Source organism: Neofelis nebulosa, chromosome 15 (genome assembly GCF_028018385.1).
Source record: "Neofelis nebulosa isolate mNeoNeb1 chromosome 15, mNeoNeb1.pri, whole genome shotgun sequence".
NCBI lineage: Eukaryota > Metazoa > Chordata > Mammalia > Carnivora > Felidae > Neofelis > Neofelis nebulosa.
Window position 1 is genome coordinate 22,079,267 of NC_080796.1, and position 14,316 is coordinate 22,093,582.

Here is a 14,316-nt window from a genome sequence, read left to right on the forward strand (position 1 = left end):
AGCCTAAATGTCCATCAACTGACGAATGGATAAAGAAGATGTGGTTTATATATATATACAATGGAATCTTGGCAATGAGAAAGAATGAAATCTGGCAGTTTGTAGCAACGTGGATGGAACTGGAGGGTATTATGCTAAGTGAAGTAAGTCAGGCAGAGAAAGACAGATACCATATGTTTTCACTCATATGTAGATCCTGAGAAACTTAACAGAAGACCAGGGGGGAGGGGAAGGGGGAAAAAAAAGTTACATAGAGGGAAGGAGGCGAACCATAAATGACTCTTAAATACTGAGAACTGAGGGTTGATGGGGGGTGGGGGAGAGGGGAAAGTGGGTGATGGGCATTGAAGAGGGCACCTGTTGGGATGAGCACTGGGTGTTGTATGGAAACCAATTTGGCAATAAATTATATATAAAAAAACCTTCCCACTTCCTTGGGTGGTAGAGTTGACTTGCATACAGCAGACCACAAGAAGTATGTTTTAAAATGCATATGTAGATTTCAGGATAATTGTGTTGAATATTTTATGGTTCATAATGAACTCTGGGAGAGGGGAGGGCAATAAAAGTTTAGTCACATTCCCCCAAGCACTGACTGACATATGTGCTGGAATTTTTGCTGCAATACGAAAGCCACTTCCTCTGACATAAGGTCCCTTACACGTCTGGGTCTTGCCACATCCTCTGATATACAGAGTTCGTGATGGCTAGGCTGGCTGGGGCGGTCAGGATTCCAGAAGCTCACACTTAAAGAGGGGTAAGTGGAGGGGTCAGGCGACCAAGAGTGAGCGTACAGGAGGATCGCGGATTCGTCATCCCCCACCCCGATTCTCCGCCTTGGGGCTCCCCTTCTACTGCGACCCGCTTCCTTGCACCACCAAAGCCCAGACGCACTGCACGATCAAACCTTCTCACCCCCAAGCCTTCAGGGGTCACTGAGTCCCACGTCACGTGAGTGGAGACAGGCGCCGGCGCCCACAGGTTCCCGGCAGGTTCAGAGGCAGGAGACCAGGACCCAGAACTGACCCGCCCTTGCTCCGCCCCTCGCTCCGCCCCTTGCTCCGGCCTGCCCCGGCCGCCATCCCACCCGCGCCAGCAGCGGCTCTGTCCTTCGGCCGGCGGCCCGGTTCCGCCCCGCCCCTCGCCGTGCCACGGCCCCGCCCCGCTCAGACTCCGCCTCTGGCCCCGCCCACGCCGCTCGCTTCCCGCCCCTCGCGGCCCCACTTACTCTGCGGCCGGCACCCACACCGCCGGAGCCGGCAAGCTGGTGACTGCCGCTGCTGCGCGTCCTCGTCTTCCCGCGTCACTGCTGCCGCCATGCCTGGAGGTCTCCTTCTTGGGGACGAGGCTCCCAACTTCGAGGCCAATACTACCATCGGCCGTATCCGTTTCCACGACTATCTGGGAGACTCGTAAGTGGCCACCTCGTAGCGTCCTCGGGTTACGCCCGGCCTCGGAGGTGCCTTCCCTATTTCTTCTACCTTCCGTCCTCCCAGCTCAGCCCCCTGGTCGCCGCCCGCCTCCTCCCCGCACCGGTTCCTGCACGTGCCTCTGGCCGAGTGGCTCCTGCCCCGCGTCGGCCGAGCGCTGCTGGGGGCCGGCCCCTCGACCCCATTCCGCCGGCGGCCCCCATGTGGCTGAGCCGGCTCCGCGGCGGGAAAGGGGGAGGGGAACGAAATTGGGTTCCAGCAGGTACGGGCACCGGAGGCCGATGCGGAGGGTTTGTTGCCTGTATCACTCGGTTTGGTAAGGGGTGCAAGGAGCGTGGCCGAGTTGAGGCGGCTGGGGCGAGGGCCGGGCTGCATCAGGGGTCACTTCCCGGGACTTGTGCCCAGGGTCGCACTCCCTCCCTCGGTGCTGGAATTTGCTCCCTGGGGGAAGGTGAGTGTCTAAGGCCGGAGTCTGAGGACACTGCTGTGGGCGGAAGGTTCGGGACGGCCCAGCGCGCCGAGGACTTGCTTGCTGCAGTGGTATTTGCAGGCTTCTCGACACAAAATGTAAAAATTTAAACCACCAGCTGCCAAATAAGTGGCTGAAAGACTTTTTGTCCAGAGCCTCCTCCTGTGGCTGGGATATGATTTGATAACAGCTTTGGGAGGAACCAAGAACATTATGTATGTAGGTGTGTCCTTCATTCCAGAACTTGCAACACTTGAAGTGAAGGGCTTTCTGAGGTTACTCAGTTGCAATGGCCTGTTCTTGCCGCGGTAGGCCACTGCAGGCTCCTGGACGCCTGGACCTCCCCGCTTTTGAGACCCTTTTGTTTCCCAGTCGTGTGCCCCTCACTGCTTCCTCCCCCCCACTGCTTTGCTTCCAGCACGTGGCCTTGCCGGCGATAGCCAGATCTGGCCTGGCAGTCAGACCATTATGACTAGGAGTAAATTGGTGTTGCCCAGGTTTTACGTTTTACAGCCCCTGAATCAGCAAGCTTTTAAGTTGCTTGGTTTTAATCTGAAACCTCCCAGATATGTGTCATTATATTATGGCTCTGGAGTTCCAGTGGTCCCACCACACTGGTTTTCCCTTTTTTTTTTTTTTTTTAATTATTGAAGTATAGTTGACACACAGTGTTATATTAGTTTCAGGTGTACAATATAGTGATTAGACAATTCTATACATTACTCAGTGCCCATCACAGTAAGTAGTCACCGTCTGTCACCATGCATTATAATATTATTGAGTGTTTCCCATGCTGTGCTTTTTATCCCCATGACTAATTTATTTTATAACTGCAGTTTGTACCTCTTAATCCCCTTGATCTATTTCACTCATCCCCCCCACCCCCTCTGGCAGCCACCAGTTCTCTGCATTTATGACTCTGCTCCTGGCTTTTTGTTCGTATTTTCTGCACTGTGGTGTTCTGAGGCTTAACAAATCCTCCATGATTTGTGTCCTTATTTTATTTACAGTGTCCAGATATATATGTGTATAGACAGAGAGAGGGAAGTTTATGACATTCATCAATGACTGGACAGGGCTATGCAGAGAACCTGGGAGGGATTCTTACCCACTTAGGCCTACACAGCCCTTTACACTCTCTTAAGTCTATTTTCCAGCTGCCAATTTAAGGGAAAAGCTAAGCTTTGTGAAAGAGAGGACTAGGCTAGAAAAAAGATGAAAAATGGAACATTCAGCCTTAAAGGCAGGGAGAGATATACAGACTGTGTCCAATCTCGTAATCTAGGTATTAGTATTTCTCCTAAAGTCCATGGGATTTTTAGAGTATGTTCCTTTCCATTCCTATCTACAGTCCTCATCCCCATAGAACAAAATCTTATCAGAACTCTGTATAAAGATAAGTATTGACATAAAACATTTATTATAGCAATAATTATAAATGCCGTCACTATTTAAGCTAACCCTACTTTTTTGGGTTTCTTGCTGTTGTTTATTTGCCCCTGGGTCTATCCTGATTTTATTAAAAGTGGTGCCTTCTCAGGGAGCCACCAGTAGGAAGATGAGAAAAATATCTGCATCTACAAACAAAAATATAACAAGTCTGCCTCAGGTCACGCCTGGGATTGTGTTCCCTCCCCTACCTTGAAAAGAAGTTTGAGCTCTTTTTATAATTATAATACATGGTTTTGCCTAATGCAATTTCTCCAGGGACTCCGTTCTGTGTGTGATCTCAATTCAGAGGTCAGCTTTTGATCTGGGTGTTTTTTGGAGAAAAAAAATAATAATAATTTCAAACATTACAGGTATCTGCCCTACCCCTGACAACTGGAAACAACTAAGGGGTTTGGGTGCTTCATTTGGTGAGTTTAATGAGCTTTAGCTCTGTTTCTTTGTGTATATGGCAGAAGCAGCTTCTTTACAGTACATCTTCACCAACCAAAACTTGTTTTCCTGGGGTTTTCTGGGGGTTAGTGAGTGAGGACCCTTCCCTTAAAGGAGGAAACCTTTTGTCTTTTGAAAATGAGGAAGGAAGGAAATGGGATAATGTAATTGAACTCCTCTTAAGAGCACACACAGTTAGGGAGACTTAGAGGGGAATGCAGACCATAGTAAGACATCCTCAGACTTACCCTCTTCCTAGCCATGTGGCACACTGGAGTTTGGCCTCTGAGGGGGACAGGATGTGAAGTGGCTTAAACTGAGTTCCTTAGCATGATTCAGCAAAACCTTTTCGATGCACAATGGAAAGAGTGTGTCTGACGCTTCTAATTCATCAACTCTTTAACAACTCAGGAAGAAATGCCCTGTTTTTCTCTCAACTCTTGGAAACTTTCTCGTAAGTCTCATCTGACCCTTAAGCAGATCCTTTACCATAGAATCAAAGGCCTAGATTTTTTACCCATACCTAGATTATTTATATCACAAGATGTGTAGCCTTCTTACTGTCCTTTATAAAAAAGTAAACATACCACAGACCTCCAGAATCTTCAAAATATTACCTCTTTCTTCCCAGTCTTGCCATAGGGCCCTCTATTCTCATTGTAGGAAGGCTTTTCCTTTCCTGAAGCCTTGGGAGTTGAGTGGCAGATGTAGGTGGGAGGGAGGTACCCTCGTCTCTGCTTTGTTCTTTGTGCCTCAGGAAACTTGGCAGATTTTGAGAGGTCAAGCTTGGCGTCTAGACTGAGTTGAGTTATTTAGTAGTTTAGGATCCTGGTTTAACACAAGTCCAGCGGGGTGTGGAGAACCCGGTGTTAAATTTTCCTTTTCAGTCAGAAGAGTAGTTCTGTTGCCAAGGAGAAGGAAATGGTATTCCAAAAGTTCTTGGTGACTTTTAGCTGGAAATATGCTTAAAAATCTCTGCAAAGGAAGAGACAGGTAAAACTCAAAAGTGCGGTAGCTTCGTCAGGGTGCAGAGATTGGGTGTCCTGCTTGGCAGGCTTGGTAGCTTTACAAAAGTTTTTATATCCACTCACTACAAAGAAGCCAAGTGTCAGCTTTAATTTTACATATAAATAGAGGATAGAAGCCTATTTATTTGAGATTATGTAACCTGTTTATTATTGCAGTCAGGCATTTGGTTGGATTGGGGCATATTGGGACATCCATTATTATAGCCTAGAAAAAAAGTAGAAGTGGGTAAGAAGGGGGGAAAAGGTATTTCAGTAAGCTTGTTGGTTTGAGTAGCACAGATTTTATGAGCTGAAAAAGAGTCAGGGTGGCCCTGTAGTTATTTAAGGAGGCAACACCCTTAAATTACAGTCTCCTAAGACATTTATCATGTGGAATTTCATATGTTTGGTTGAATCGGGCTTTCAACATAGGCTTTTCTGGAAGTCAGAAGATCAAAAAGCATTCCTCGACAAAAATTTAAAAGTAATTGTCCTCATAAGCACTTATTTAAAAAGGAAGTCATTTTTGACATAGGATTTGTGATTTCTCATTCTACATGACGGTGATAATCCCTCCAATAAGCCGTGGCTTCCTTTTCCTTCATCTCAGATGGGGCATTCTCTTCTCGCATCCTCGGGATTTCACCCCCGTGTGTACCACGGAGCTCGGCAGAGCCGCAAAGCTGGCACCAGAATTTGCCAAGAAGAACGTGAAAATGATTGCCCTCTCAGTGGATAGTGTTGAAGACCATCTTGCTTGGAGCAAGGTATAGTACCAATTGGCATGTGCTTTGAGGTTATAAATCAAGGTATAAATTATGTAGAGTAGCTTGGGTTTTTTGAGGTAAAGGTACAAGTAACTTCAAGTTCAGACTTCACCTATTATTTGAAAATCTGACTTAAACTGCACAGTGATCTCTACCTTGCTAAATGCAATGCTCGGTTTTTAGCCCTCGTCTTTCCCGGCCCACTAGCAGCCTTCAACCCACTGGTCGTTGTATATCCTGGAACATTTTCCTCTCATGGCTTCCAGACACCACATCTTGAGCTATTCCTGTTTATGGTCAGAGTGAGCTTCCTCACCCCCAACTCCTAGTTATGCTAAAGTTGCCCTGAATTCATTTATTGGACACCGTCTCTTTTTATCTATACCCTTCCCCTTGGTGAGCTCATCCACTCACATCTAAATGCTGTGATTCCCGAATTTCCATCTCTAGGCCAGACACTGCTGGTTCCCAGCCTGCTACGACCACCGCCAACTCCCATCTCCCCTGGGATGTCCTGTCATCTCACACCTAGTATGTCTGACACTGGCTTCCTTTTCTTAATCCGAGATCTTACTCATCTTAGCTAATGGACACTGCGTTTTCATAGTTGGCCAAAATCTAGGCATCATCCTGAATTCCTCTGGTTTTTCCATATCCACGTCTGGTTCATCAGTAAACTTGTCTGCTCTGCCTTTAAAATGATGCAAAATACTATTTGGAAGACTTTCTTCAGGTAGCTTTGTGGCTTGTGCCCTTCCCGCTTTCAAGTCTTGACTCAAATGCTACCTCATCAAGGCCTTCTTCCATGGCCTCCTTATCTAAAATTATAACTCCCCTCCATGTTCCTTATCCCCCTGTGATTTTTTCTTTAGCATTGTCACCATCTAAAATAAAATGTTCTGCACGTTGCTAGTTTCATTTGTTCATTTGTCCACACCCATCAGGCTCAGCAAGGCAGACTCCTATTTTGTGCTCTGCCAAACAGTGTTTGGCACTCAGTGTATCCTAGGCAGTCAGTCTCTGTGTGTTGAATGCACGAACGGAAGGAATTGTCTACTTTCAACAAACGATTTACTTGGACAATAAATGTGGTGGTCTAAACTTGAGGACATTTTGATGACTTTGCGACGATGTGCCACTAAAAAGTGATGATAGGTAAGCTCTGAAGGATGCTTACAATGTACTAGGCACTCTGTCAAGCACTTGTCATGCAACTGAATAAAAGATGTGGTACTGACTTGTGAGCTGGCCACCTGGGGCTGCAGCCCTTGGCCATTTCCTGCTAGTTAATTCTAAGTGCCCGAGATTAGAAGCATCATATACAGGAGAAAAGAGAAGGGGATTTCTCTTGCTTACGGTGGCATTTTTTTCATCCCTCACATTTGGCTGCGACTGGTAAGTGCATTTCTGCACTATGCTCTCATGTTTGCCAGTGAGAATACTTTTCCTCCCACAGAGTTGGAGGGACTTGCTCAGGGTTGGCCGGCTAGGAAAGGATGGCAGTGCAATTGGAACCTCAAACCGATGCTGTCATTGATACTACATGATAGAGAGTAGGAATTCATCTGATTTAGGCTAGAATAAAGCCAAAGCATGTGGTTCTTTGGTGTTCGTGGATATAACGTAATGCCCATCAGGGAAGTGGCAGTGTTGACCGTTTATTACCGTACAGCAGCCATTGAAACTAGAAACCACCAAAGGAAGAGTTGATTGCCTCTTGTAAAACACCTTTTAAAGTAGCAGCATGCCCGGACTCATTTTAGCCTGTGAGCCTCTGCCTTGAATTTTCAGAATTGTGAGAGCACTGAACAGGAAACAAGTCCCACCTATCAGAAGCAGTGGCCAAACTTTGGCACTCAACTGGTTACATAGGAAACTTCAGGACGCCTCTAGCACAAAGCCTTTTGATTATTATTTAGTTGTGATGAGCTGATGGGGGGCCAGTGACAACAGAAAGGAAGTTAAGATAATAAAATTAAGGAACACGTCAAAATGTGTTGTTACCCGTTTCAAAGTTCACCTGTACCACTTCTGTCCTGTCGCATCTCTGCTGAGAAATTGACAGAGGCTCTATATCGGCCATGACCTCAACCCCTATGTTACTTTTAAGGCTCCACATAATAAACAGACCTTATTCCAACCTTAAATCCTCTCTCCCGCTGCTTCCTAAAGCTCTACCCAGCTAAGTTACTCACTCTCTTCTCAGTTATTTATGCTCAGACCTGCCTGCATGTTTCATTAATACTGCTCCTCTTCCCTGTGAAAAATCTCATCCATCCTTCAAGGCCCCAGGTAGAATCTCTCCTGAAGTCTTTCCTAACTCAGGAGACCTATCTGTCAGTGGGGACATTAGTATACTTCAGCATTTACAATCTGCCATGTAAATATTAGAGTCTTGCATTTGCTGCTACTTCACATGGGAATCATCTTAACCAAAGTAGAAGTTTCTTTGAAGGCAGGTGCCACGCCTCACTCATCCACATGCACTTGCCCTCGTGCTTACCCCACGGGAAGTGCTATATCATTACTTGATCAAATATGGGAGCTAGATTTTCTTTTTCAAAGGCTTCTAGGGATAGGAAAAGTAGGAATGAATGAGTAAATGAGTGAAGTTTAGTAGGGGAAGAGAGTAGAATGAGGAGGAAAGTACATTATTGTCTTTCAGTTCAGACCTGAAATGCTTTGTTTTCTATGTGGATTTCACCCTAGTGTAAATTTACCTTGGACTTGTCCTTAAAGTATATATTCAACTCTCCATTCTTGGATTTGCTTCAAATTTTATGGGTTTTTTTTTCATTTCTTAATATCTGCTGTATAGTAGCTTAATGTCTGGGTCGGGGTTCTTAGCGGGCAGGGACCAGATCTGTAGAATTATCTTTGCATGTGGCATTACTTTTAGATGTGATGGACTTAATGCACACATTATTTCTGATGGTATTTACTTATTGGGTACTCAGAGGTACCTTAGTTTGGGATCTAACTCTACAGCATTCAACTTTTAAAGCGTTTCTTTCTGCTTTCCGTGGGCAGTAAAATCATGCCAAATTTTAAGAGACCTGGGCACGAAAAGGGTCTGTGGTGATAACCTAAGTACTGTACTGTACTGTTATTTCTGTCAGTGAGTGATTGGGATGAGGAGTGTTCATTCATTCATTTTTTTTTTTTTTTTTTTTTTACTAAAATCGCTTAGAGAAAATTATGATTGTGTTCCTCTTCCCTATCTTGGAAGATGTTCATTGATTGAATTCAGAGAATGTGCCTGGTTTAGATTTTTTTTTTTCCCCTTTCATCTGCATTTCAGGATATCAATGCTTACAATGGTCAGGAGCCCACAGAAAAATTACCTTTCCCCATCATTGATGATAAGAATCGGGACCTTGCCATCCTGTTAGGCATGCTGGACCCAGCAGAGAAGGACGAAAAGGGCATGCCTGTGACAGCTCGTGTGGTGAGTTGTAGAAATCCATTAGTTGTCCTCATGACTGGCCAGGCTCCGTGTACAGCTGAGTGCTTACACTGACTCGAGGAATAGGGGAATATCTCCAGTTATGAAATAATTAGGGGCAATCTCACTGACCATCCGTACTGCTGAAGCAAAGTAAAATTTTCAGCTAAATTTGATAACTTTTGGAAATGTACATAAAATAAGTAGTTGATCATAAGATATCATCTAGAATTGAGGAATCTTTTTCCCAGCTCTCCTAACAGCCCTCTCTTTTAAAGTGGTGGGCCATAATACCCTTCTTCATAAGGCAACTGTGGCTGGGAATTCCTGTTTGTCCTTACCTACTAGAGAACAGACTTAATCCGTCATCTGCAAAACTATACAACTATTTGAAGACCGGTATCAACTCCCATCAGTATATTTTTTAAAGGTTTTTAATGTTTATTCATTTTTTGAGAGAGAGACAGAGTGCGAGCGGGGGAGGGGCAGAGAGAGAGGGAGACAGAATATGAAGCAGGCTCCAGGCTCTGAACTGTCATCACAGAACCCGACACAGGGCTTGAACTCGAGAACTGTGAGATCATAACCTGAGGCAAAGTCAGACACTTAACCGACTGAGCCATCCAGGTGTCCCCTACCCCCATTAGTATATTTTTAAGGTAATCATCCCTAGTTAACATAGTACCTTCCTGAGGCCTTTCCTGGATTCAATTTGCATATCAGGTTTTCTTACTGAGACACCCAGAACCAAATAGAATTCCCTTCTAAGTTTAGAAAAATAACATGGAGGGGCGCCTGAGTAGCTCAGTTGGTTAAGCCTCCAACTTCAGCTCAGGTCGTATCTCGCAGTTTGTGAGTTCAAGCCCTGCATCGGGCCCTGTGCTGACAGCTCAGAGCCTGGAGCCTGCTTCAGATTCTGTGTCTCCCTCTCTCTGCCCCTCCCCCACTCACACTCTGTCTCTCTCTCCTTCAAACATAAATCAACGTTAAAAAGAAAAGAAAAGAAAAGAAAAAGAACCTGGAGAAGAAAATTATCTATACTGAAGCCACCCAGATTAACAGTTTGATGTATCCTTCTAGATGTTTGCTGAGGGCAGGGGTGGGGGCAGGGTTTTGGGTTTTGGTTTTTTCTACACCCTTGAACATTTCTAATAACTAAAGAGCTTTCAAAGAGGCTTTGATATCAAAAACACTTAAAAGAATTATTCCTATTTATGCATCTGTGTGCTTTGCAGGTATTTATCTTTGGTCCTGATAAGAAGCTGAAGCTGTCTATCCTCTACCCAGCAACCACTGGCAGGAACTTTGATGAGATTCTCAGGGTAATTACCTCTCTCCAGCTGACAGCGGAAAAGAGGGTTGCCACCCCCGTTGACTGGAAGGTAAAGATGTTAAAAGGGCAGATACCCAGCTCACCTTCAAGGCCTAAGGGGCCAGTCTCTAAATGGCTATCTTCTGGGTCTTTCTTACTTGGGGCTCTTTTTCTGGCACGCACACACACTGGCAGGACTTTTCCTTATGGCTGAGTTTCAGATTTACTATGAGGCCATTGTCAAGGTCTTCTTTGTATTTTTATATGAAATACAAACTCCCCGTATTGCTTTCTAACTTCCATATCACTTGATCAAATTAATTGGTCAGAATGATTCCTTTTCTTTTTTAAGTTTATTTATTTATTTTGAGGAAGAGCACGAGCAAGGGAGAGGAGAGGCAGAGAGAGAGAGAGAATCCCTTAGCATGGAGCCTGGGGCGGCCCTCAAACTCACGAAGTGTGCGGTCGTGACCTGAGCTGAAACCGAGAATCGGACACTTAACCAACTGAGCCACCCAGAATGATTTCTTAATAAAATAAATTTTTTTTAAAAAACCTTTAACCCTTCCCAAAACGAGCAAAATGTTGGCAAAATATCTATAGCAAAACTTAGATTGGCCACTTGAGTCATGGCTATAAAACTATTTGGTGTATGAATGTCTGGAGCATTTCACTTCTCTTAAGCTTCAATTAGCCTTTCAAACCCCATGTAGAATTCTCAGACAGGGATAATATCACAAGGGCATCTTAACATTGCTACCTTTTTAAAATATGCTCACCTGAATACCAGGTTGTGTTGATTTGTTTTTCCTGACAGGCAAATCATTTAAAGTCTGTATCTGTCCATTGAACATGTGTTTATTGAGCCCAGGCAGTGGGCTCTGGGCTACAGCAATGGTGAACAATATAAATATTAATGTAAATAGGAGTCCCTGCCCTCAGAGAGCTTACATGCCAGCGGGCGGAGACAAACAGTATGCAAGTTTACCGTGTTTTAGGTGGCAATAAATGTGACTGAGAAAAATCAAGCAGAGGTGGAGACAGTGGGAGCATAGGGGTGGGAGAGTAGGTTTTATAATTGGCTGTCAAAGAAGGCCTTTCTCTGAAGGGAACTTTGGGAAGGACATGAAGAAAGCAAGGGACCAAGTCGTGCTTGTTTATGAGGGAGGAAAACCAGCGTGCCTGGAAGAGCAGGAGCAGGAGGTGGGGCAAGGAGGCACGATTCATTCACACCGGGCAGCGGTAAGGACTTAGAATTTAAATTTTAAAGTGTGGTGCCAAGACGTCACTGGGTTTAAAACAAGACCATTTCTTGTTAAGATGGGGACATTGTTCTCTCAGCAAAGTGTCGAAGATCATCCTGTGAAAACAAAATTCCTCAGAGGGGAGAGAGTGGCCAATACTGGGTTATTCTCATGAGCACCTGTAGCTACTTTTCTGAAGCTACTTCTTGGCCTTCAGGCTTCACTGTAAGAGTGAATTTCATTATTCTCAATGTCTTTCAATAGGATGGCGATAGCGTGATGGTTCTTCCAACCATCCCTGAAGATGAAGCCAAAAAAATTTTCCCTAAAGGAGTCTTCACCAAAGAGCTCCCGTCTGGCAAGAAGTACCTCCGTTACACGCCCCAGCCGTAGTCCCTCCAGGAGGTGGTTAGCACAGTGAGCCAGGGGGCGCCGGCTGCCAGTCATGTTCTCCTGCACCTGTTCCATAACAACATCCTGGTGTGATCACAGCCAAGGCCTTTAGGTTGCTATACTACTGGCTTATTAAACAAAGTGGCACTAAAAATTTCTTGGGATCCTTTCCTCTGTGCCTTCACCAGCATTCTGTTCTGTTCCTGCACCGTAGCACTCTCTGCTGTCTCTGAAATGTAGTCTGTATGTGAGATTCAAGTCTTGGATGTCTACAGGATGTGGGGTCGATGAGGTGGTGTCAGTTGATGGTGGAGAAAGTCTGTTCTGCTCCATCATAGAATGACTGTCAGGTTTTCAGCTGTTCCAATCAAATCCAGAACTTGACGTTCAAATTCCCCTGTAGATACGAATATATAACCCAAAAACCTGTGGAGATCCAGAAATTCTCCACTCTTCAGGGTTTTGATCGCAGCGGGGGCAACAAACTTTTCAATTCTATACTTTTTCATTAGATAACTGGAGTGGGATGAGCGGGGGAGGAATCTTTAAATATTTTGCTATAACGAAAATTTTTCGAGAAATTTCTATTAAAAAAGAGAGGCTATAGAAGAGGCTCCACTTGCCTGCCTGCCAGGGAGGTGGACCAGGAGGTGTGAGCGATGCGACAGTGCCATGTGCCTTTCATGCAGAGTATTTCCATATGTCTGTCTGCTCTACACTGATGGGCGCGAGCAAGAGCACAACTTGGGAAGAAAGGAGGAAATGATTGAAAATGTTTTGTTATAGAACTATTCTTGCAGTGAGGGGATGGGGCTGTTTTCTGAGTTTTGCTTTTTGGGGATCAGCAAATAAATTCTTTGTTAAAACTGGATCAGAGAATTCTGTTGTCACGTTTTGAAGTACTAGTTTAGACTCCTGACCCGAAGGGCAGAGCTTCGCTCGCTAGGATCGGCATCAGTACTTTTCTCCAAAGGCAGATACGTGAAATTTCATGTGACGAAAGTGGAGGAGCAGCTGACGAACAAGGAGATTTCACCACATCTCTTGGCCCACTTCGCTCCTTCCTGTTACTTCCCTGGGTCCTTGGGTTTGTGACCCCCCTGCTGTAAAGAGCTCTCCTAACATATTAATTGGATTTACAAGGCTTAAGAATATGAATCTTGAGGAGAGTAGTACACCTGTGCGTTTCTGGAAAGAATACTAACTACTGTGAACTGATGGTCTCTCAGACTTTTGTTAGGCTGTGCTGATAAGTCCTGGGTTTAGAAAGAAGTGTCCCATACCTAGTATATTCCCTTGCATGTAGCCCTCCATATTTTTTTATTGAGTAGAATAATGTAAAACATGATGCCTGGTGCCATATGGTAGATGAGTCATTAAGTCTTTAGTTTCCTTGAATTTTCCACATGTAAAATTTGAGTGACACCAAGAAGGTTGGGAAGGTAGTGAAAATTTCAAGTTACCCAATATCCTGAGGAGTCCTGGTCTGAAAGACCCAAGAGGAATGTGTCTTGCTCTTACCTCTTCGAGTCACAATATACTTTGCCCTTAAAGAACCAATACCTGGTCCTCTTATAGGATATCTCCTAACTAGTCCTTGGATCTTCCATCTCCTGTCACCTTTCCAACTATTCAGTTCTTTGCTGCTCTCTTTTCTTCCCTTGGCTATTTGATGCCTCTTGTCCTTGTCTCTTGGAGTCTGGCTTCAACTTTCTTTCATGGTGACAATCCAGCATCTAAATCTCCAACGTTAATTTTTCAGTTATTCAACACTTGAGTGTTGATCTTTATTGGCGGATGGAACGTGTGCCATTGGATTTGCAAATTCAAAATCAAATTCATCAACTTCCCCCAATAAATGTATTGCTCCCCCCATCACTCAGGCACCCAAACCCTGGTGTTTTTTTTGGCCATCTCTACTCTGTCCACATATATGATGTCAATACAAAGACGCTGAAAAGGTTCAAAGAAAAGGCAGCCAGGTATCCCCAAATGGATTTCTGGCTCTGTCACCATGAAGCCATGAGACTTTGTGAAAAGATTCTTTTCCAGATGTAAAATGTGACATAATAAGCATTTCCCGGGTTGAAGTGATCCTAAGTACATCTTCAGTGCCCTAGTGGGCATGGAGAATAGAGTTCCCATCAAGAGTTGCTGCTCTCCTAAATGTCCATCAACTGATGAATGGATAAAGAAATTGTGGTTTATATACACAATGGAATACTACGTGGCAATGAGAAAGAATGAAATATGGCCTTTTGTAGCAACGTGGATGGAACTGGAGAGTGTGATGCTAAGTGAAATAAGCCATACAGAGAAAGACAGATACCATATGGTTTCACTCTTATGTGGATCCTGAGAAACGTAA

General features: G+C 44.7%; 1 protein-coding gene across 1 annotated transcript; it reads left to right on the forward strand.

Annotated features, from left to right (window-relative positions):
* Window positions 1-1,207: 1,207 nt before the first annotated feature.
* PRDX6 (peroxiredoxin 6) lies at window positions 1,208-12,819 on the forward strand. The gene is made up of 5 exons (XM_058701833.1): window positions 1,208-1,412; window positions 5,398-5,554; window positions 8,856-9,002; window positions 10,235-10,381; window positions 11,820-12,819. The coding sequence occupies exons 1-5, from the start codon at window positions 1,318-1,320 to the stop codon at window positions 11,946-11,948; spliced, it is 675 nt and encodes a 224-aa protein (XP_058557816.1). The 5' UTR covers window positions 1,208-1,317; the 3' UTR covers window positions 11,949-12,819.
* The last annotated feature ends 1,497 nt before the right edge of the window (window positions 12,820-14,316 follow it).